The 25,493-nt window shown below is 42.9% G+C and overlaps 1 protein-coding gene across 1 annotated transcript in view; it reads right to left on the bottom strand.

The window, feature by feature from the left end:
- LOC142302268 (uncharacterized) overlaps positions 1-25,493 on the bottom strand; it is a 90,149-nt gene that overhangs the window by 55,976 nt on the left and 8,680 nt on the right. The window contains exons 2-4 of the mRNA XM_075343339.1: positions 10,956-11,026; positions 10,167-10,788; positions 9,681-9,812 (exon numbers count right to left, since the gene is read on the bottom strand). Coding sequence (XP_075199454.1) covers positions 9,681-9,812; positions 10,167-10,788; positions 10,956-11,026 — 825 coding nt within the window. The remainder of the gene's footprint in view (positions 1-9,680; positions 9,813-10,166; positions 10,789-10,955; positions 11,027-25,493) is intronic.

Below are 25,493 nucleotides of genomic sequence, written 5' to 3' on the forward strand. Positions count from 1 at the left end.
CCTTCTCATTCAAAGAATTGTCTTTATTTTCATGACTCTAAAAATTGTAGATTCACATTGAAGACATCAAAACTATGAATTATCACATGTGGAATGAAATATTTAACAAACAAGTGTGAAACAACTGAAAATATGTCTTATATTCTAGGTTCTTCACAGTAGCCACCTTTTGCTTTGATTACTGCTTTGCACACTCTTGGCATTCTCTTGATGAGCTTCAAGAGGTAGTCACCGGAAATGGTCTTCCAACAGTATTGAATGAGTTCCCAGAGATGCTTAGCACTTGTTGGCCCTTTTGACTACACTCTGCGGTCCAGCTCACCCCAAACCATCTCGATTGGGTTCAGGTCTGGTGACTGTGAAGGCCAGATCATCTGGCGTAGCATCCCATCACTCTCCTTCTTAGTTAAATAGCCCTTACACAGCCTGGAGGGGTGTTTGGGGTCATTGTCCTGCTGAAAAATAAATGATGGTCCAACTAAACGCAAACCGGATGGAATAGCACGCCGCTGCAAGATGCTGTGGTAGCCATGCTGGTTCTGTATGCCTTCAATTTTGAATAAATCCCCAACAGTGTCACCAGCAAAGCCCCCCCACCCCATCACACCTTCTCCTCCATGCTTCACGGTGGGAACCAGCCATGTAGAGTCCATCCATTCACCTTTTCTACAAAGACACGGTGGTTAGATCCAAAGATCTCAAATTTGAACTCATCAGACCAAAGCACAGATTTCCACTGGTCTAATGTCCATTCCTTGTGTTATTTAGCCCAAACAAGTCTCTTCTGCTTTTTCCTGTCCTTAGCAGTGGTTTCCTAGCAGCTATTTTACCATGAAGGCCTGCTGCACAAAGTCTCCTCTTAATAGTTCTAGAGATGAGGTGTGTCCAAACTTTTGGTCTGTACTGTACATGACATAGAATGCGTCATCCAAAATAGCTTCAGAAGGCGGACAAAGATGGCCGAGAGAGGAGGCGCGGGACCCAAAGAACGGAGACACCCATCAAACAATCTGCTACGCACCGATCGCTAGGTAAGTATTATGAACATCTGGTGACAGGTTCCCTTTAAAGGCACAGTTCACCCAATAGGATACACTTAGTACTTTTGTGTAGACAAACAGAACCAAAAAAAAAAGAGTTAATATCTAGTGATGGGTGAACACTGAAATCCTCGGGGGTTTGGTCCTCAAGTTGTGCAAGTCAGACGTTCTGATGGATGTATAATGGAAATCAATAATTGGGCAGATCTGCTCTCCGTCCACATACAGCCAGCCGTAAACAGAGCATTTCCAGGGGAGGGAAGCTGAGGTTTGTTTGGTTTTTTTTGGACCCACTACACCCAAAAACGTTGCCCCCCCCCCCCCCAGTGAGAGTGGCTCTCACTGAGGTGCCTGCACACATCATGCAGTGAAGCGAGATTGTGCTTTGTGGTCGTTATTTCATGAACGACACATCCAAGCATCAGTGACACTCGCCCAAGTTCCACAAGTACCCGAGTGCCCAGATGCTCCATCATCACTACTCATAGCATCTGATAAAAGATCTCCTCCAACAACTAAATTCCCAGCTCTACGCAGATCACTGCTTCCCCACTTAAATATTTGCTCGGACTTTCCCATCATCCTGCACGTCTGGTCTCTGCATACTGTGTTGTAAGATTGTAATTGTTGTGCTTCTCACATCCGACTGGTTTTATCCTGAAGAAGAGACCAGATCACCTCGAAACGGGTAGATAAATAAAACGGTTACATTTTTATTGTTTGGTTTCACGGGCAGCAGAGAGGAACCACTTTCTACTCTTTTATATTCCGGCTCGGTGTCTCTACACTCGTAGATCTGTAGCAGTCATTATGCCTACATAGTGGTTGCGTCTCACACAAGCACCCCAGGTGAGGATTCAATTCATCCCCCACCCACATTGTGTTTTCACCTTTAGTTCATTTCTGCATTCCCGGATGAAGAGTCCTGCTTTAACTTTTTGAGTTGATTGGGCACTTCATTATAGAACCGCAACGAGGGCTTATTTTTTTGAGTAGGGCTTATATTTTAAACATACTCCAAAAAGCCCAAAAAATCCTACTAGGGTTTATTTCCGGGGTTGTTCTTATTTTCAGGGAAACAAGGTGTTTATGGCTGGCTGAATGTGGGCAAAGAGCTGAAATGTCCACTACTGGAGTTGAGCCCATCTGAGCGTCTGACCTGCTCGAGGACCGAGCACCCGAGCATTTCCGTGCTCGCCCATCTCTAGATATTAACTCTCTTTTGCTCTATTTGTCTACACAGAAGTTTTCTCCCACTGATTCATAGGCGTCTGAGCTGCCAATTATCGGACAAGAGACTTCATAGTAAAGTACTTTGCGAGTATTTAGCTGAATGTTATCCTTTGTGCTTATACATTAATAGTTTATAAGAACTCAATATACCGGTACTACTTTTTATTATCCGTTTATTACCCGTTTCGGTTTAGTAGCGATTACCACCGACCTTTGTGTCTTGTTTAGTATGTGTACTTATAGCAATCTATAGGGTTTTTTTCTGTAGATTATTGCTTCCGTCAGTGTCCCTGGATCTGGATTTGGTTATTTTCTTTCCCTGCTCGATTTTACAGACATTAGACTTCAGACTTATGTAACTTATATACTGAGGATCTTACTAGTATATGTTTAACACGTTCACTTTATTGCTGTAATGAATCCCGCTGAACTTTGAGCATCGCACTAAATTGGATCAAAGTTACTAATTTATTTAAGTTTTCAAGCAGTTTCATACAAGCTGTTGTGTTTTTCAGTGTTATCTATTTGGGTTCCGTTCTCTCTTTTATGACCATGTACCTATAAGATACTTTGTTGATGACTTTTCATTTCTCTATGTTTATATATTGTAAGTTTTCCTACTGTTCTTATTCACTCCTCATCCTTCACTCGTTTCTCCCCTTCCGTTCTGTATTTTTATTGACCTGAGATATAAGTGAATAGTATCCCCGACAGGTAAAAATGCAGCAGCTGTCATTTGTACGCTATAGCTGACACCCTGCTGTATCAGCAATCATTTGTGTTGGCATTGACCATGGCCGTTTAACTCCTTAAATGCAGCAGGCAATAGTTACTACATCATCTAGATAGTTAACAGAGTGAGGGGGCTCCTCTTCAGCATCCTGACATCATGATTGTGTGGTCCCGATAGTTGAAATGGAAATTCACGGCCAAAGACATTGGCAAGCAAAAGGGTAACAATGTTTTGCACTGGTGACTTTAAGGCTCCATATTTCTCCATCCAATACCGGGAAGTCTAACACACAACCACAATTAGTGCAGAGGAGAAGACGGCGACCACCACCCCGGGTGGGAGACCAGAGTGCAACCGGCCGCAGCAGCCGGCCACCAGCACCTTGGTTTACCAAAAGACTCATGTGATTCATTTACTCGTCAGTAACCAAACATCCCCTGGTCCATCCGGGCGCGCAAGCCCCTGTCACCACCATACCCTGCACAGAGACATTGGGCCCCGGGGCAACCATCCCTACCCACGGAGGGGTTAACATCCGGCTGCCATTACATTTCCCCCAGGTATCCCACAACAGCAGCAGTGGTATTGTCCCACTTTACCACACACCGTCGGCGGCATCACGAACTGAATACGGCCAAGGCCGTACAACTACATCCCCCTTTTTATTCGGCGTGTCCGCGTGACCCCCGGGTCCAGAGGATCCCTCGAGCCACACAGCTGGTCCGGATCCGAGCAGCACCGGCTGCTGGCACGGGGGCGGCACACATACCTTTAGTTGTCAGCTAGGATGTATAGGTTTTGTAACACGAGCAAGTAAAGTTTGTAAAATGATCAGCTTTTGCAATGACAGCAGCTGCCGATCAGCTGATAGCTGGGGTGAGTTTTGATAGTGTTTTCAGCCCCCTTGTCTGTTGTTCCTCCCCCTGTCTATATTTATGCTAATTCTATTATAGAATCGTTTTACTAAGTGACTAGAAGGACCTGTGAACAGAAAGGACAGGGCCTCAGACAACAGAAAAATAATGTTGCTTCCTGGTATTAGGTATGTAAACTCAGGCCCCGCTCCTTGTGGTCACATGGGAATGACATCAACACAGGTCCTTCTAGTCACTTAGTAAAACTATTCAAAAACAGAATTAGTATAAATTACAAGGGGAAGTTGGACAGGCAGGGGGTAGGAATCACTATGACTACCCACCCCAGCTATCAGCTGCTCTCATTCAAAAGGCTGCTCATTTACAAACTTTACTTGCTTGTGTTTCAAAAGCTATATGTACCGCCCCGCGGGCTCGGCTGCGACCGCCAGGCCGCTCGGATCCGTACTCGTACGGTGGGTGGTGGCTCGAGCTCCTCACGGACCCGGGGGTCACGTTGATCTGCAAGGGGGTTGGCGCTACACGCAGTCTGTAGAGGTGTAAGTTCGTGACGCCACCCACGGGTTGTGGTGAATAGATGGACACCACCGCTGCCATTAACTAGGCCTCCCGGGACGGTGTTGCACAGCTTGGTGTTGACCCCTCCGTGGGTAGGGGAGTGATGGTCCCGGGGGCCCAAGGGAGGTACGGAGGCGTGGGAGCGGGTGTGGGCGTATGCTGGCGCGGTGCTGAGCGGTGCGCAGCCCGAGGGCACTGGTGTGCGCACTATGACACAATACACTGGAGTCTCTGGTAAACCAAACGGGATGATGAACGGGGCCCACAGCCGGCTGCAGCTTCTCCCTGAATTGGTTGGTGGTTTCCGCCTTTCTCCTGCACCTTTTTTATGTGAATGTTTGACTCCTATGCCTAAGGAACGGTAGTCCGCTCCCCGGCTTGCTGGTTGTCGGAAGAGCCCTTTTTGCCCGCAGACGCTGGCCCTTTGGGTCTCTATGCCTTGGTGGTGGCTTTACCCTGTATGGTTGGGCTGTTGTCTTCTAACAGGTCTTGTGTGGGATAGGTCCTTAAGTCCAGTCCTCAATCAGTTGATTTGACTCGGCCCTGTCGGTCCGGGGCTTTGTACTGTGTCTGAGTACCGCTCCTGGTGCTCCGGTTTCCAATCGGTTCCCCGGTTCGGTACCGGCGGGCCACCGCCCGACCCCGGTCCCTACAGTTCCACCGGCTGTAATCCCAGCTCCTGCAGGCGGCCACCACCGTCTGCCTCCTTGCCAGAGGTGACTGGGCTCCAACCCAGCCACCTGAGTAGACTATTGGCAGGCCTGGTCACAGGTCTGCCCTTGAACTCAACCTCTCTCCTTCACTGTCAAGACTCATCTACTTGTGCACTAGAACTAGAACTTCTGTGTCTTTCCCGCCTTAAGGCCTGTGAACTCCTGTGGTGTGGACATCAAACCTGGAGGGTGGTGACAAGGGTTTCTTGGTTGGCTGCTGTCACCTTTTCAGGGAGGGTGTGTGTGTGCATGGGACTACCTGGGACCACCTGACTAGTGCAGGGCGTCATGGGACTACCTGGGACCACCTGACTAGTGCAGGGCGTCACATATACATCCTAGCTGACAACTAATAATATGTATAGAATCAGCCTGATAGTGCCAGTATAGTACTGGCTTTAAGTTATATAGGAAAATCCTGGTGATTTGTGTGCTTTAAAATATCCGAATCCATAGGGCATTGAACTTACTGATATTGAAGAATGTTCCAAGTTCCAACTGTGAATTCCTGAAAATCCATTGGGTTGCTGAATTCTTATCTTGAAGTTATGTGTATAGTTAATTATAGGATTATATCTGCTTAGAAAGTTTATTATCTTGGTTTTTACAGTGCGATTTTACTTGTCATTTTGTAAATAATTGAAAATGTTGAGTTGCTTTGTGTAACTTATAAACTGATTGTTTAATGTCTAATTATGATAATGAAATTCATCTGTAACCAGTAAGCCTTCTTTGCCATTTAAACTGTACGATGGGAAACATTTGTGTGCAGTATTTGAGACAGGCTTGGGATATTAGCCTAAACATATCATATGGATGTATGAAACTAGCAAAATGAAAATAAATCTCTAAAGACAAGGGAAATATTTTTTCCGTGAGTGACGCTTCTTTAAAAATTTTAATCCCTGTTGGTGGAAGGACAAGGAGCCGCATGGGGACTGGATTGACTCTCAAGGATAGCTCCGTTGGGCTACCCTGGGCCGCAGCAGAAGGAATGGGAACATCCATAATAATAACAGCTGAGGTGAATTGGGGGAAATGTGTCTGTTGGTGTTTGATGCCAATGAAACGGACGTTAAGAGGTATGCATAACAAGGGAGTGCCTGCCTGGATCTTGTAACACAGCAACAGGGAGTAGTAATGCTATAGGATCAGCCACACTGGACTGCATACTTATCTGGCGTCCAACTCCAGTCCCTACCCACAAAGGGTGCTACAGCCTTCCATCAGTCATAAGTTTTTCTACTGGTTTTCATTCTGGGTTACAACCACCCTCTGTGTGTTCATATGCTTTCTCACGCTACTCTTCTTTGGTTTCAATGTTGAAGTCACCATAAGTCACCCTAAGAATGTGAGCAAAACGACCTGACAGACCTGTATATCTGCACTCAACTCTGGTTGTTCCTCCACTGAACTCTAACATGGAGCCTGTCTCTCTCCCTCAGCACGTGCTCCCCCCCATGGGCTAATCCCAACTTCACTTCCACTCACCCATCAGATTTTTACTAATAATGGGTGAATGTGCTCCCCACTGCTTGATACTCGATCGAGCATCTGGGTGCTCAGTTACTCAGCCGAGTATCGCGGGTGCTCGGATGTGTTGTTCGTGAAACACCAAACACAAAGCTCAGGCTCACTTCACTGAATGATGGGAGCCGGCACCCCAGTGAGAGCCACTTTCAGTCTCTGAATGGCTCTCACTGGATGTAATGTGCACAAAAAAAATCTTCGCTCGGAAATGCTCTGTTTATGGCTGGCTGTATGTGGGCAGAAACTGGCAAACTGTCCATTCATTGACTACCATTATACTCGTTACTCAAGTTGAGTCCGTCCGAATGTCTGACCTACTCGACTTCAGTAACGAGCATTTCAGCATCATATTGTTCACTCATCATTACAACCACCGAACATTGTACTGCTCACCAATCACCAGTACTGATGAGTAAGTATTACCATGCTTGGTGCTTGTCACAAATAGTGGTGCTCAGATGGGCGCAACTCAAATAACCGAATATAATGAACGTTAATGGTGCACTTGAGCATTTCTCTGGGAACTCCTACAGAAAAATACTCGAGTTTCCCATTGACTTTCATTTTACTTGGGTAATCGAGTTGTATCCATCTGAGCATCCATTCAGTGAAGCGTTGGCGCTTTGTGTTCGATGTTTCATGAATTACACATCTGAGCACCTGCGATACTTGGACGAGCACTGAGCGTACTCGAGCACCTCGATGCTTAATCAAGTACCGAGCACGCTCATTCATCATTAATGCTCGCCAATCACTAATCACTACACATGATCATTTCAGTAGGTTGTTTTGGACAATCCCCACAATCCAATTTTCTCATCCATTATTTTAACCAATATGGACAAAAACGACATTAGCGTCTGTTTTTTTCGACATGTGATTAGTGTTCTCTTTCATTTTATTAAATTCAATTTTAATACAAGGATAATAATTGTCCGAGGATACCTTGACCGGTGAACGCCCAGACAGCTAACGGGGAAAATCTCCCTCAACAGCGCTTGCCAGCCGCTTGCCCTTTGCAAGTACAAATTGTGTATACAGGAGATCAGCATTTAAATTACTCTCTCCGGCAAGTAAAAGCTCCTCGTGTAAGGGCTATAATCCACGGAGCTTCCCTGTCTAACACCGGTGACAGGTACTTTATACCAGAGATCTGTAACGGGTCTCTGTTGCGCTATTAAATATTACCACTAGACTCCTAATCTGGAGTGCGGTATACCTAGTGATAACTAGGGTTTGGGATTGAGTGGAGCCTGACCGCTAATACGATCACAATAAGCGGGGAAGAAGTTGTTCCACTGCAGGCATTCTCAAGCAGGTGCTGATGTGACATACGGACTGGCACTGGTTTAGTGCTTTTTTGCAGACTCCTGAATTTAAAGTCCTCTCTTCTGACTTATTATTTTTATAATACATTTTTTATCCTCTAATTTGGTGTTATTTGTTGCCGCCGGCCGGGGCTTCATTACCTTTTTAGGTGTTTTCACCTGCTAATACAGTTCTAGGAGCTGTTTAGTATAGTAATTCTCTTTTTTTGTGTGTGTATTAATTTATGTGAATGTGTCTTAATTCTTAGAACAAGAATAATAATAAAAATCTTAATAATATTTCCTATACTACTTTTTTCAGCGCTGTTTTTTTGAGGTTTTTTCTTTTAAAAAAATCTCTCTATTTTCTACAATTTTAATACAAGATGACAAGTGTTGAAGAAATACATATTTATTAGTCACAAATCACCATTGTCATTATTAAATTCGTCATTATGAAGTAACTAAAGTTCATATCACTCGGATTTAGTGCCGGAGCTCATTATAGACCATGAAACCACCGCTGTTTTGGTTGTCACTCTTCCAGTAGATTTTTGAGATGGTAGAGGTGGTTCCTGGAGCTCCAACAATAATTGGAGCAATCTCTCTAAATAACTAAATTTACAAACTTGGTATATGGAAATTAACATCTGATTTCTAAATACATTACTACTTAAAGATTTTTGGGGATTCAGTAAAATTACCAGGAAGAACGTGTGAATACATTTCTTATTACTGATTCTTAGTTATAGGCTGTGCTAATATGTGAGGTTTATGCTGTGTTTTCTGTTTTAAAGATTATATATTTTTCTGACTTTTATAAAAACAGTGAAGCACAGTCCTACTGTCAAGATTAAAGGTTTTATAACATTTTAATTTTGTCTATAAGTATAAAATCATGGCTGCTTTTTTTTATAAACAACTAATAGTTTGTATTGGGCATTACAACTTAGATTTATTCTCTTCAGAGGAGGAAACCTGTAATATTCAACAAATCCCAAGGACAGGCGCATTTTTTAATAAAAAGCAGACAAGTTTGTTTTTTTTTTTTCTAATTTTGAAAAACGTCTTTGAACATTTTAGACCTTACATATACTGTCCAGGAACAGACCCTGTAATGGTATCTCTCCTGGAATGAAGTCAGTAATAAGATACTTATTTCCATTATCTGACCTGATCCTAATGATGAGTTTAATTGCCAATGTCAATAGAAAAAATGAATATAGTCTCATTTTAGAAAAAAAAAAACTAATTGTCAAATAAGAAGATTAACTAGGACATATTTGATGCCTGCTGAATCCTACAGGACAAATTTTCTACTCACCAAAATTTTTTTCTCCCATATGTTGGTCCCCCTGATTTCTTTACAGCACTACGATATACAGAAAATGCAACATGAAGGGGCTCGGTGAAGACGGCAGCAGTGAAGGAGTATAGGTGTTTGATGGGGTAACACAGCTCATAAAAGGACAACTGCCCGGCCTCATAATCCAGACAGACCCTGACTCCATCACTGGAGATCCGGAGAGGTAACTGGAGCTCTTTACCATCATGTCTGACTGAACACTGATCATTATACCTCCGGCCTCCATATAAGCCCCAGGACTTGTTATTATCTCCAATCTGTGACTGGTCTCCCCTCCTGCCTATACTGGGGTAACACATCCCCACCATCCACAACTCTGACCCACCTATCTCCACATCCCTGAAATGTCGTCCTGAAGGGAATGTTCTGTGACTTATCTCCTTATGTTTCTGGAATATCTCTGCTATTTCTGAATTGTTCTGCTTTACATGCACCCAGTTTTCAGTTTTCAGGTAATCTGGTGATATAAGTGGATTATTACCAGATGTCTTTTCATCTGGTAATGTGTCTACAGTATTTTCCCCATAAATCGATCTCTTTCTTGTAGCCAATACCTTTCCCTCAGTCTGGACATTTCTGCCCTCATATTTTCCAGCTGACAAAGGTGAATCTTTTTTTCTACTTGCATAAGATTGGGCATTGGAGGATTGTGGACACATTTCTTTCAAATTTGAGGGTGAGATGTTCTCTAGATACGTCATAACATCAGAGAGACCTACATGTAATATTCCTCTAATCACATCCACATCTACATCATGTGCCTTATCATGTCCCCCTGTGTCCTCATCACCTCCATGTTCCTCAGGATCACACAAGTCCCCGGTGACTGGATCCTGTAAGACAGCCAGTGGATCCCTCATGTTGCACAGCTCCTCAATGTGCCTCATCTTCTTGGACAGCTCGTCCTTTTTTATTTCCAGCTTTTGGATCACATCAGATAGTGACACCTGCTCTTCCCTCCTGGAGATCTCACTCAGGACCCTCTTCTCCAGGTCATCCACCCGTCTCCTAAAGTCTGTGAAGAGAGCATTTACTCTTTTGACTTCTCCAGATGTTTTTTCTTGAGCTTTACTCTTGCGTTCCTCCAGGCTCTGGACTCTTTTCTCAGTCTCCTTTCTCTTTGTGGTCAGTTTCAGGAGAACATTATTCAGTTTGTTCTTCTTTTTCTCAGAGGCCTCATCCAGCTCCTCCAACCGGTGTCCCCGATGTTCTCTACCCAACTTGCAGGACAAACAGATACATTTGGAGTCCTCAGTACAATAGTACTTAAAAAGTTCTTTATGAACAGGACATTTCCTTTTCTCCAGAGAAGTGCTGGGTTCCATCTGGACGTGTTCTGCTACCTTGCTTTGAATTCTCAGGTGATTATCACACAGAGAAGCCTCACACAGCAGACAGGATCTAACAGCAGGTACGGTGATGTCCTGATGTGGCTGAGTAGACAAAAAACGTTCTGGTAGGTTATATTCTTTGTTAGTGTCGGACGCTCCTGAAGCTTTGCTTTATATTCAACACAGCAATAAACTCCAGACTCCTCCTGTGTATACAGCGCACGATCTAGGCAGACCCGGTACAAGTTTTGTCCATATCTCAAGGTTACAGGATCTGGATTAAGGTTCAGCGAGAAGGAGCAGTCCAGCTCGTGTCTCACATCTCCAGATTCCGGGACTTCTGGAATCATAAGGAAACTGATAATATTTATTATAAAGGTGTGTTCCAACATATATGACATTGAACAACCTGGGGCTGAGATTTGTGTATTAACCAATTAATGTGCAAGCTCTTCAGTCTACAATTACAATGTAAGAAGTTCATTTCTCGTTGTTTATACTTTCTCTCCCTAGCTTTTGGCCTCCCCTTGAACAAATTTTTTTATCAGTAATTAATCAGGATATGTAAGCAGAAAGCAGGAGTAGCTCCAAAACAAAAGATGTGGCTCTTTCAATTTTAGTATGCATTGAAATGAACTGGTGTATTATACAGGGAAGTAACAAGAATTAATTTAGTGTTTCCGGCTAATAGACAGGTTTGCATACTATGCAAATAGTCACCAGTGAAAAAAAAAACATAACACTCATATTGTAATACATTTTTTCAGTATCTTTTTAACCCTTAACATTAAGGTTAGGTTTAGGGTCTAAAAGCTATTGTCCTTATTACAGCTAAACATAGGTTTACACTTAGGATTTAAATAGTCATTAAGCTTAATAGATCACCCTTGTAATAGTTACATAAAAAGGCAGAAAAATATTAAGGAACAGTACAAAAAAAGTTGTAAAAATGACATTTTTACATTTTTTCGAGATCACAGGGTTTTATTACATTATGTATGTTCATTATGCAAGATTTACAGCGCAGAACAAGCTTCTGTTACACAGAAGTTACAGTTACAAAGCTGTTACAATTAATTATGGACCAGACAAACCTCTATAGGAGGCATTCAGTGATACAAAAGCCTGCATCCTATTATGCAAGGGTCTGGATGTCTGGAGCCCTCCAAATATCTGTAAAATAAGACATATTATATATATATATATATATATATATTTATATATAATATATGTGTTTGTGTTTGTGTGTGTGTGTGTGTGTGTGTGTGTGTGTGTGTGTGTGTGTGTATATGTGTATATATATATATATATATATATATATATATATATATATATATATATATACACATATATATATATATATATATATATATATATATACACACACACGTGTGTATATATATATATATATATATATATACACCCATATACATACATATACATACATATACACACATATACACACACACATACATATATATACACATATACATACATATACACACACACACACCGTGTTTTTCCAAAAATAAGACACTGTCTTATATTTTTTTTTGCCCCCCAAAAAAGCACTAGGGCTTACTTTTGGAGGAGGTCTTATTCTTGGAGAAACACGGTTGGGGTAAGTTTACCCCCCAAAAAAGCAGACACCCCCCCCCCCACTTCCCAGGAGACTCATACTCACCAGACCAGGACGTCTGCGTGGTTCCAAGGTCCTCCGGTGATCTCCGGTGGGTGTTGCACGCCGTCCTACCCTGCTGCTAGCTGACACGCTGACACACATACCAGATCGCAGGCACACACAGCAGATCACACACACACACACTCTCACACACACACACACACACCAGATCGCAGATATACACAGCAGATCACACACATCTGATCGCAGGCACACACAGCCAATCACAGATACACAAAGCCGATCGCAGGCACACACACACACAGCAGATCGCAGATATACACAGCAGATCACACACAGCCGATCACAGATACACACATCCGATCGCAGGCACACAGCCGATCACAGATACACACATCCGATCGCAGGCACACAGCCGATCACAGATACACACATCCGATCGCAGGCACACACAGCCGATCGCAGACACACACAGCCGATCGCAGACACACACAGCCGATCGCAGACACACACAGCCGATCGCAGACACACACAGCAGATCACACACACACACACCATATCACATCCAGCACTACGGCAGCAGGGAATGAGAGCAAATCACGTGTCCGGCCGCAGGTCCTGTTCGTTGCGCTCCACTGCACTGCCTCTCAGGATTCTGCCGGCGAGAAGAGATCGGTGTCACTGGATGAGGTGAGTGTGTATGCGATCCAATGTGTGTGCGATCCGATCTTTGTGTGTGTGTGTGATTTGATGTTTGCGTGTGATCCGATGTTTGAGTGTGCGGTCTGCTTATGTGTGCGATCTGGTGTGTGTGTGAGATCTGATTTTGTGTGTGTGTGTGTGAGAGAGCTGATGTGTGTGGGTGTGTGATCACTGCAGGTACTGCCGCTCAGTGTCGGGTGAGTGTAATCGCCGGGTGCCGCTGTCTATAATGAAGTGTCCTGCAGTATTTGTACCTTTTTTAGCTGCACAAACACTTCATTATTGATCCGCGACTAGGGCTTATTTTCGGGTGAGGGCTTATATTTAAGCCTTGCTCCGAAAATGCTGAAAATCCCTGATACGGCTTATTTTTGGGGGAGGTCTTATTTTTGGAAAAACACGGGTATACACATACATATATATATATATATATATATATATATATATATATATATATATATATATATATATATATATATATATATATATATATATATATATATATATATATATATACACACATACATATACTGTCATATGTAAAAGTTTGGGCACCCCTATTAATGTTAACCTTTTTTCTTTATAACAATTTGGGTTTTTGCTATTTCCGTTTCATATATCTAATAACTGATGGACTGAGTAATATTTCTGGATTGAAATGAGGTTTATTGTACTAACAGAAAATGTGCAATCCGCATTTAAACTAACTTTGACAGGTGCATAAGTATAGGCACCCTTATTAATTTCTTGATTTGAACACTTCTAACTACTTTTTACTGACTTACTAAAGCACTAAATTGGTTTTGTAACCTCATTGAGCTTTGCACTTCATAGGCAGGTGTATCCAATCATGAGAAAAGGTATTTAAGGTGGCCACTTGCAAGTTGTCCTCCTATTTGAATCTCCTATGAAGAGTGGCATCATGGGCTCCTCAAAACAACTCTCAAATGATCTGAAAACAAAGATTATTCAGCATAGTTGCTCAGGGGAAGGTACAAAAAGTTGTCTCAGAGATTTAAACTGTCAGTTTCCACTGTGAGGAACATAGTAAGGAAATGGAAGAACACAGGTACAGTTCTTGTTAAGCCCAGAAGTGGCAGGCCAAGAAAAATATCAGAAAGGCAGAGAAGAAGAATGGTGAGAACAGTCAAGGACAATCCACAGACCACCTCCAAAGACCTGCAGCATCATCTTGCTGCAGATGGTGTCACTGTGCATCGGTCAACAATACAGCGCACGTTGCACAAGGAGAAGCTGTATGGGAGAGTGATGCGAAAGAAGCCGTTTCTGCAAGCACGCCACAAACAGAGTCGCCTGAGGTATGCAAAAGCACATTTGGACAAGCCAGTTACATTTTGGAAGAAGGTCCCGTGGACTGATGAAACAAAGATTGAGTTGTTTGGTCATACAAAAAGGCGTTATGCATGGAGGCAAAAAACACAGCATTCCAAGAAAAGCACTTGCTACCCACAGTAAAATTTGGTGGAGGTTCCATCATGCTTTGGGGCTGTGTGGCCAATGCCGGCACCGGAAATCTTGTTAAAGTTGAGGGACGTATGGATTCAACTCAGTATCAGCAGATTCTTGACAATAATGTGCAAGAATCAGTGACGAAGTTGAAGTTACGCAGGGGATGGATATTTCAGCAAGACAATGATCCAAAACACCGCTCCAAATCTACTCAGGCATTCAAGCAGAGGAACAATTACAATGTTCTGGAATGGCCATCCCAGTCCCCAGACCTGAATATCATTGAACATCTGTGGGATGATGTGAAGCGGCTGTCCATGCTCGGCGACCATCAAACCTAACTGAACTGGAATTGTTTTGTAACCAGGAATGGTCAAATCTACCTTCATCCAGGATCCAGGAGCTCATTAAAAGCTACAGGAAGCAACTAGAGGCTGTTATTTTTGCAAAAGGAGGATCTACAAAATATGAATGTCACTTTTATGTTGAGGTGCCCATACTTATGCACCGGTCAAGTTTTGTTTAAATGCAGATTGCACATTTTCTGTTAGTACAATAAACCTCATTTCAATTCAGAAATACAGTCATATGAAAAGGTTTGGGCACCCCTATTAATGTTAACCTTTTTTCTTTATAACAATTTGGGTTTTTGCTATTTCAGTTTCATATATCTAATAACTGATGGACTGAGTAATATTTCTGAATTGAAATGAGGTTTATTGTACTAACAGAAAATGTGCAATCTGCATTTAAACAAAATTTGACCGGTGCAAAAGTATGGGCACCTCAACATAAAAGTGACATTAATATTTTGTAGATCCTCCTTTTGCAAAAATCACAGCCTCTAGTCGCTTTCTGTAGCTTTCAATCTGCAGTTAGATGGTGTGGCCTCCCGAGAGTGAGTCTGGCCCCAGTGGCTCGGGTGTGTGTGTGGAACAATAGGTCGCAGAATAATTCAGTCTCAGTCCAGCAATGTCTTGCAACTGGTTTTACTCATTTTCAGGTGTTTCAAGCCAGTACCCGGGCGATGCTGAGATATACCAAGGAAAAAAACAGGCATCCTTCAGGCTGGTATAGGGGCAACTGTTAACTCACCTTCCTAGCATTTCTTGTTTCGGATAACCTGCGACTTGAAGTATAATGGGGTTCATCCAGGGAAGTCGCAACTGCCGTTTCTCCCCTTTCTGGCCAGTTTGCTGGCAGCGTGGACCAAGGTGAATAGCTCAGGCTCAATCCTCCTTATGGGCCCCCTCGTTGCTGCTGATGCTCGGAATCTGTTTTTGGTTGATGTGGGACTTGTTGTCCACCCCACCGGCAGGTTTGGCAGACCACTAAATGGATGTCTGGCTCTAGGGACCTGTTCCCCGTGCGTGCCTAGCCACCAGGAGTCTCCGTACACGACCAGCTGACTTCCTCAGCGTCTTTCTGTCCAACTCCTGGTGACCGTTTTTCCCCGCCAACAGCCATTACATGTGCAGGGTCTGACTAGCGTGTCCGCTCTCCTGCGTCTCCACTTCAGACTGGCTTCCTCCAGCTCCTCTAACTGCCACTGCAACCTAGCTTCCAGCCTCTCTACTGCATCCCTTGATTGGATGTGGAGGTACACCCCCTCCTGGGTCTGCCCAGGGGTCCCCCCAATGGTGTGTGAGACCTGGTTACTATGTGTCTGTGCGTACACACCCTATTCCAGCCTTTTGGATTACCTGTTTGCACTCACCCACCGTGGGTGCAGTACTCAGTGGTGCCTGACCAGGTCAGGGGCGCCACATTGAAGTGATAGTGTGTTGTAAAAATCAGGATGAGGTAATAGGTCTGTGGTAAGTGCCCTAGTAGCAGCATTTTTATAAAAGCCTGATCAAGTAATGGGTCTATGGTAAGTGTCCAACATTTCTACTAAAGCCTTTGTACTTGTAACATTTTTATGAATTGCAATTGAAGGGATCTCATCTGTATGATAGACGTGACAGTTCATTGACCTGTTGTACAAACCAGGAAGGTTGAACTAGATGGACCTAGGTCTTTTTTCAACCTATGTAGCTATGGCACCATATAATGCTTAAGGGAAAGTATGCTGAGTTTCTAGAAGCTGCAGTAGGCAGCAATTAAGAGATACTAATCAAAAATGTAAATACTGCTGTATAACTAGAATTGGTGCCTGTCAGAGCATTGCACCTTGCTCTGCTGATCTGTTTCTGACCTTGAGTTGCATTTGCATTAGAGACAGCATTACTAATGATGGGGATCGTGCTCAGTACTGCACAATACTCGAGCATCGCTGTCCTTGGGTACCTGTGGTGCTCCGCCAAGTATTGTGGGTGCTCGGATGAGTCGTTCATGAAAATCGAACACAAAGCACAAGTTCGCTTTACTGATTCATGGGAGCTGGCACCCCAGTGACCCCAGTGTAGTCTCTCAATGGCTCTCACTGAGGGTAAAAAAAAAATTTTTTTCAAATGCAATCTGTCCCCCCCCCCCATAAAAATGCACCCTACGTTCCCAGGAAATGCTTTGTTTATGGCTGGCTGTATGTGGGCGGAGAGCCAAACTATCTAATAATTGACTTCCATTACACTCATTACTCAAGTTCAGCCCATGAACGTCTGCGGGTTCTGCCAGACTTTAGATAAAGCTCTCTTCAGGACCTGACCATTGGAAATCACTCTTTGGGCAGTTTGGCTCTCCATCAACATACAGCCAGCCATAAACCGAGCACTACCGGGAGAGGGTGGGTGGGATTTTTCATACATTTTTTTTTTGTGCACACTACATCCGATAACCCTGGTTTTATCCCCAGTGAGAGCCATTTAGAGATTAAAAGCAGCTCGCACTGGGCCGAGCACGGAGGTACCCAAGCACAGCGATGCTCGATGGGTGGTTAGCAAACATAAAAGCACCCGAACTACGAATTTGAACACTAATTTTTTTGTCTGTGTTTAGTACAAATATCGAACATTACTGTTCCTCTCATCTCTAGCCGAAACAGGTAGCTACCATACTGATTTAGAACTCACTTCAGGTAAAGATTAGAAAGTTCACTTACAGTTGTTAAATATGGAAATTGTCACGCTCTCGGTCCGACCGCGCCATCCACCACCCGTCGTTCCAACCCCTGGGGTCCCCGCCGATCCCGCTCTCCTGCTACCTTGTCCAGACCTTTTCCCAATCAGTCCCAGCCCCGCACTGCTCACTCACTGCAGCCACCTGCGCTCCAGCGTCCTGCCTCTCCTCCTGTGGTCTGAGCTCTGACTTCCGGACTGCGGTCCTCACACATGCACACTAGAGGGCGCGCGCGTGCACTCACCTAGACTTAAAGGGCCAGCACAGCTGTCCGGGATATGACTAATAATTAACCTTGGGTATTTAAGACTTCTTATTCCCCATGGCCAATGCTTGTTCAACGCATCCCTGTAGCTTGCCTCTTGTACCAGTTGTTCAGGTCCCTCTATGCCTGTGCTTTGTGTAACTCTGTCTCTGTTTGCAGATCCGGAGTACTGTTCTGAGCACACACTTCTGCCTGATACCGTTAACCTGCACCAGTCTCCGCTTCTGGACTTCAGCCTGATCCCGTTAACCTGCACCAGTCTCCGCTTCTGGACTTCAGCCTGATTCCTGTGACTTGCACCAGTCTTCGGTTCTGGACTTCTGCCTGATCCCGTTAACCTGCACCAGTCTCCGCTTCTGGACTTCTGCCTGATCCCGTTAACCTGTACCTGGTTCATCGTACAGCAAAGCTTGCTCGTAAACTGAGTTACAAATTTAATCAATATACAGCAAAGTGGTAATAAAATTAAAAATTAACTTTTAATTAAATCTATTAAAATTGACTCAAGGTCTAATATTCACCCGTGCAAAAGTGCAATAACCACATAACATGGACAAACACAGACAAATTGGGTATTCAATTCCAGGAAATATTCAGCATATAACAAAACTTCACCGGAGAAAATATTATAAACCAGATATCATTTACTCTTATGGTACCTCGCTATCAATGCTCTTGTCCATAGGGTAGTGTAATTTACACACAATATCTGATTTTTTAGTACCTCAAATTGCTGTTTTACATCTGGCAGAGATAGGGTATCATAGTTCAACCCATCCTCTCTGGCAGAAAAAGAAATGGATGTTACCTTAAATGGGACATGAGGCACAATATTATTTCAGCCCAAAGGTAATAGCCAATACAAATGCTCAATGCTCTCCTTTTTCTTCCCAACGCATTTCCTCTCTATCGATTCATCAGGGGAAATATTTTTGGAGGCTTATCAGAGGAGCATGGGACCTATATTCCCCTATGTGTGAGCTTCCATATCACACCGGGTCTGGAAGTGGACTTCACAAGAAGCGTGGTCCCCAGACCCGGTCTGATATGGAAGCTCACACATAGGGGAATATAGGTCCCATGCTCCTCTGATAAGCCTCCAAAAATATAGCGAGGTACCATAAGAGTAAATGATATCTGGTTTATAATATTTTCTCCGGTGAAGTTTTGCTATATGCTGAATATTTCCTGGAATTGAATACCCAATTTGTCTGTGTTTGTCCATGTTATGTGGTTATTGCACTTTTGCACGGGTGAATATTAGACCTTGAGTCAATTTTAATAGATTTAATTAAAAGTTAATTTTTAATTTTATTACCACTTTGCTGTATATTGAGTTACAAATTTACAGCAAGCTTTGCTCGTATAGCGAAATACTCGCACACCAAGTTACTCATAAACTGAAATTCCACTGTATTGTAAAATAATAGAAAAAGAAGCCAGCACAATTCCATACTGTACTAATAAATGGAGATTTTTGGCAAAAATTGCAATCCTTTGAGCCACCCCGCCTTGCCAAGGCAAATCTCCGTGGGGCAGTCCTACACTAACACATTTCATTATGATCAATGGGTGCCATGCGGCCTCACACATTAAAAGCAGAATTTGCCTTGGCGAGGCGGGGTAGCTCAAAGGATTGCAATTTTTTGCCAAAAATCTCCATTTATTAATTAGTACAGTATGGAATTGTGCTGGCTTTTTTTGCTATTGTAAAATAATGGCAACGGTAGCTGCCAAAAAGGGTTAATTAGAATGTATTGGCAGAGAAACGCTCAGGAGTGCACGCGACGTCTGTCATTTGTACATCAATATCCAAAGGTTATATTAGATCCAGCACAGAAGAATATGTACTGGAAAAACACTGGACACTGCGTGTATTTTTCTGACTTCCCTTACACCCAGTGTTTAGACCAGAGGTCTCAAACACATGATCCGTGCGCCACATGCGGCCCCTCAGGCTGCTTCTTGCGGCCCGCAGGCATGCTGCTCCCTTCACGATCACGGCCACCGCAGTCCAGAGCTTTATTTCGGCATGCGTATTTTGCCGATCCTGCACAGAGTGAAGCTCTCTGAACAGCTATTCCAATAGCAGGTGCGGCCAATCAAAGGTCAGAAGATTACGCGTATGATGTCACCTGCTGGCGTTTGATTGGCTGGCATCTGCCTTACTGGGCACATTACTAGGATGAGGACAATGCTGGGCACATTACTAGGATGGGGACAATACTACAAGAAGGGGAACAGAATGTGGAAGATTACTAAAAGATGAGGACCAGCACGGGAACATTACAAAAACATGTTGGCCAAAATTACTATATGGTGCTAATTGTAATGCAATATTACTTACAAAAAGAGGATAAAATGCAAAACATAAAAAATCAAAATCAAGCATACTTTTTTCACCATTAAAAATGTTTTTTTATTTATATATACACTTAAAAAAAAAAGAGTGCATGTTTGTTATAATAAACAAGCGAAAAATGTAAAAAAAAAAGTGCTCCAAAAGTGTATTTAAAAAAATGTACATCTCTGCTTTAGATCATTTATACATTTGGACTTTTGATCTTTCTTGCTCTCTTTTGATCTCAAACTTTCAAACTGAATTATACAGCCATTCTCCCATGATTGTGGCATGTAAGTACACCAGTTTCATCAAATCTAAAAGCACTAATCAATGAAATATGCAGTCGGTGTTGTGAAATCCACTGACAGATCAGGGTATGTGCACTCAACTTCTTATTCCACTACCTGCTTTAAAATGTACTGATAAACCGCCGCAAAAAAATGAAAATAATGTACAGCAACATAAAAAAATACTGTTTGTAATCAGAAAAGTTGAGGATTGGTTGGGATCAGCAAGCAAAAAATGTATATGTAGTTTTTCTGTAGGGATCAGGTGCAACTCAGATTTATACTTGTTAATAGAGATCTGCAATATTCAATACAACCCATGGAGCTGTGCGATTTTTAATAAATCAAGCAGACATGATGTTTTTTGTTTTTTTTTGTTTTGTTTTTTTTTTTATTTTGGACAACCCCTTTAAACATGTGATGCCTTATTTATACAGTCCAGATAAACACCCTTAATGCGATATCTCCTGAGGTTCTGTAGGTTTCATTCTTTTTGATGGTCAGTAAGAAATGTATTTTTATTATCTAACCTGAGATAATGAGATCAATATAGTCTAAGAAAATAATATGTACTAAAATAAGAGGGGTACCAAGAACATTTCATAATTGAGTTTCTTACAGTTTATGTAGTTAAAGAATAATTTTGGATTATTTTTACTTTGTCTCAATCTTTGCTGTTTTTTTTTGTTACAGAATTTAATTTTCTATAATTATTTAACACTTCCTGACTACTCTCTTGTTTATTTCTCTAAACGCTTTGTTTTTGTAATTTATTGCGCTCCTTACAGCTCTATTTAGACATAGTGGTTTCCTCCTATTTCTAACTTGTTTCTTCCCATAGGATATATATTGTACTGGAGTTTATGGCACTAAGTTAATTTCTTATACTTTGGAAATTCGCCTTCCTGAAGCCTAATGTCCTTGTAGCCCCTCTACTATACATCTTATTAAAGGACACATTAAAATGTATTATATTGTGATCATTATTACCCAAATACCCCCCCCCAACCCATCTATTTGATATGCGGTCTGGCCTATTGGATAATATTAGGTCTAGCAGTGCCCCTCTTCTTTTTAGGTCCTGAACCAGTAGTGAAAAGTAATTGTCCTTCATTGTTGTGAAAAACCTATTTCCTTTGATGTGCTTGCAAGTTTCTGTTCTCCAACTTATATCCGGATAGTTCAAGTCCCCCATGATAATGACTTCTCCGTGATTTGCTGTCTCATCTATTTGCTTCCTGAAGATATTTTTTTTCTGTTTCCTTCATTTTTGGAGACTTGTAACAAACCCCTATCAGTATCTATCATTCTTTCTCCCTCCCCTTATCTCCACCCATAGAGACTCTACATTTTCATTAGCCTCACATACAGTATATTTTCAAGTAGAATGGATTTTACATCACACACCTGCCCCTCGCTTATTTGTACGGTCATTCCTGGACAGACTATTAACAGTCCAGTCCTAGCTCTCGTCCTGCCAGGTCTCTGTTATTCCCACCAGATCATAATTTTTCTTCAAACAATATTAATTCTAATTCCACTATCTTGTTGGTGACGCTTATGGCATTAGTGTACATGCACTTAAAGTTTTTCTCTGTACTTCTATTCTTTATTGATTTAGTACAGTACACACAAAAAAACAGTAGGGCAGCCGTGCGTGTCAGGAAAAATTTGAAGTACAAAACATTAGACTCAGCAGTTGCTGAAAGGGTTAATGCCTGAGAGACCAGAAGGCGATTGAACAATGGCAACAAAACAAGGTATTGTAAATGTTTGTATAAAGAAGAAGTGCCAAGTTGCAACACTCCAGGACTCTCAAAACACTGGTCACAAAATGAGATATGGATCAGTGCAATCAAGGGATTAACATTTTTTTTTTGTGTGTGTATTGATTTTAAGGTTCACTTATTGCACTGTCTGTGTGTTTTCAAATCGCATTGTTTAATAAAATATTTATATATTTATAAATAATAATTTTGGCATTTGCCTTGATTTATTAATCTTGTATGATGAACAGAGTCAGTTTCTAAAAATTAATGTGTGTGTGTGTGTGTGTGTGTGTGTGTGTGATTCTGTTGCTGGCTGAGGCTGTGCAGGGTGTGTGTGTGTGATTTTGTTGCTGGCTGAGGCTGCACAGGGTGGGTGGGTGGGTGTGTGTGATTCTGTTGCTGTCTGAGGCTGCACCTGGTGTGTGTGTGTGTGTGTGTGTGTGTGTGTGTGCATGATTCTGTTGCTGGCTGAGGCTGCACAGGGTGTGTGTGTGTGTGTTTGTGCGTGCGTGTGTGTATGTGTGTGTGTGATTCTGTTGCTGGCTGAGGCTGCACCTGGTGTGTGTGTGTGTGTGTGTGTGCATGATTCTGTTGCTGGCTGAGGCTGCACAGGGTGTGTGTGTGTGTTTGTGCGTGCGTGTGTGTATGTGTGTGTGTGATTCTGTTGCTGGCTGAGGCTGCACCTGGTGTGTGTGTGTGTGTGTGTGTGATTCTGTTGCTGGCTGAGGCTGCACAGTGTGTGTGTGTGATTCTGTTGCTGGCTGAGGCTGCACAGGGTGTGTGTGTGTGTGTGTGTGATTCTGTTGCTGGCTGAGGCTGCACAGTGTGTGTGTGATTCTGTTGCTGGCTGAGGCTGCACAGGGTGTGTGTGTGTGTGTGTGTGTGTGTGTGTGTTTCTGTTGCTGGCTGAGGCTGCACAGTGTGTGTGTGATTCTGTTGCTGGCTGAGGCTGCACAGGGTGTGTGTGTGTGTGTGTGTGTGTGTGTGTGTGTGTGTGTGTGTTTACTACAAGAAGAAGACATGAAGCACATTACCACAAGAAGGGGATCTGCATATGGGGCACATTATTATAAGAAGGGGACCTGAATGAGGGCACATTACCACAAGAAGGGGACCTGCATATGGGGCACATTACCACAAGAAGGGGACCTGAATGAGGGCACATTACCACAAGAAGGGGACCTGAATGAGGGCACATTACTACAAGAAGGGGTCCTGCATGGGGCACATTATTATAAGAAGGGGACCTGAATGAGGGCACATTACCACAAGAAGGGGACCTGAATGAGGGCACATTACCACAAGAAGGGGACCTGCATATGGGGCACATTACCACAAAAAGGGGACCTGAATGAGGGCACATCACTACAAGGAGTCCTGCATAAAGCACATTAACACAAGAAGAGGACCTGCATATGGGGCACATTACCACAAGAAGGGGACCTGCATGGGGCACGTTATTATAAGAAGGGGACCTGAATGAGGGCAGATTACTACAATAAGGAGTCCTGCATGGGGCACATTACTACAAGAAGGGGAGCTACATGGAGGCATATTAATACAAGAAGGGGAGCTGCATGGAGGCATATTAATACAAGGGGAGCTGCATGGGGGAACATTAATACAAGAAGAGGACCTGCATGGGGCACATTGCTACAAGGGGACAAGGATGCGCACATTTTTACAGAATGGGGAACAGGATGGGCATATTACTACAAGATGTTGGTCAAAATTACCATGCGGTGCTTATTGTAAAACTGTATTACTTACAAAAAGGGGAAAAAATGTAAGAAAAAAAAAAACGTGTTTTATAATTAATATATATATATATATATATATATATATATATATATATATATATATATATATAAATAATATACACACACACACACATACAAAAAAGGTACACAATTGTTATAATAGACAAATGGAGAAATGGTACCACTAACAATGTCACTTTGTCCTGAAAAGAATGCGGCCCCTCAAATTATTTTTTTTGTGTGTGGCCCATACACCCAGCCGAGTTTAATACCCCTGCTCTAGACGATGACTATCAGATTTTAACCAGTCACACAGGTTCTGAACATCCTTGTGTACCTTACTGTTATTGGCAAGCTGTGTTTTTTACTGCTACTGTGGCTACGAGTATTTTTGAGATACTGTTGATAGTACTTTTGAAGGAAATATTTATATGTAGGAGAAATGTATAATTGCAGTAGAGTTAAATTTAGTTGACAAAAAGACAAACTGGATTTACAAGAATTGTCTGAAAAAGGGACTTTCTCTAGAAGTGTCAAATCTTGCACCTCAGCTCAGGACTCTGAAATTCAAAGGGTTAGCAAATAGTCTGTAAAGTCCCCTTTACACACTGCAACATCGCTAACGACATCGCTGTAACGTCACCGGTTTTGTGACGTAATAGCGACCTCCCCAGCGACATTGCAGTGTGTGAGACGCATCAGCGACCTGGCCCCTGCTGTGAGGTCGCTGATCGCTACAAATCTTTCAGGACAATTTTTTGGTTGTTTGTTTCCCGCTGGGCAGCATGCATCGGTGTGTTTGACACCGTTACAACGACTTTGTTAGCGACTTCCCTTTCTAAAAGCTGCTTTGACACGTCCCCAACAACCAGCTAGGTCGCTCTGCAGGTCCGGATCGCTGTTGTGTCGTTGGCCAGGTTTGCCTGTTTGACAGCTCACCAGCGACTCACCAGAGACTTTGTAGTGATCCCGGCCAGGTTGGGATCGCTGGTGGGATCGCTAAAAAGTCTCAGTGTGTAAAGGGGCCTTAACAAGGCAGAATCTCTCTGTATAGAGAGGAGTGGGGGAGGCATAAGATAGTTAATATGCAAGGTACTTACCCAATTATCCCATATTCCAATTACAACACAGCAATTTTAATATTCTAATATAGGCTGTTCTGGAAGCACAAGCCCACGGTCAAACATATATAAAGTTGGGTTGCAAAAAAGAAAGTTGTTCACATGAGACAGTCGGCCTTTGAAGATTGTGTTCCATAATTAATTTTTCTCTCAGGGAAGCAGAAAGTACCGTACTTTTCGGATTATAAGATGCACTTTTTCTCCCAAAAATTTGGGAGGAAAATGAGGGGTGCGTTTTAAAATCCGAATATAGCTTACCTGGGGGACTGTCTGTGTGGCGACCGGGTGTGATTGCGCGGCCGGGTGCCTGTCTGTGCCGGGTGCCTCTCTGTCCGGTTGGGCGGGCGGCCTCCTGGCTGCCAATCTGTGCGTGCGGGCGGGTGGCTGTGC

Source organism: Anomaloglossus baeobatrachus, chromosome 4 (genome assembly GCF_048569485.1).
Source record: "Anomaloglossus baeobatrachus isolate aAnoBae1 chromosome 4, aAnoBae1.hap1, whole genome shotgun sequence".
Classification (NCBI taxonomy): Eukaryota; Metazoa; Chordata; class Amphibia; order Anura; family Aromobatidae; genus Anomaloglossus; species Anomaloglossus baeobatrachus.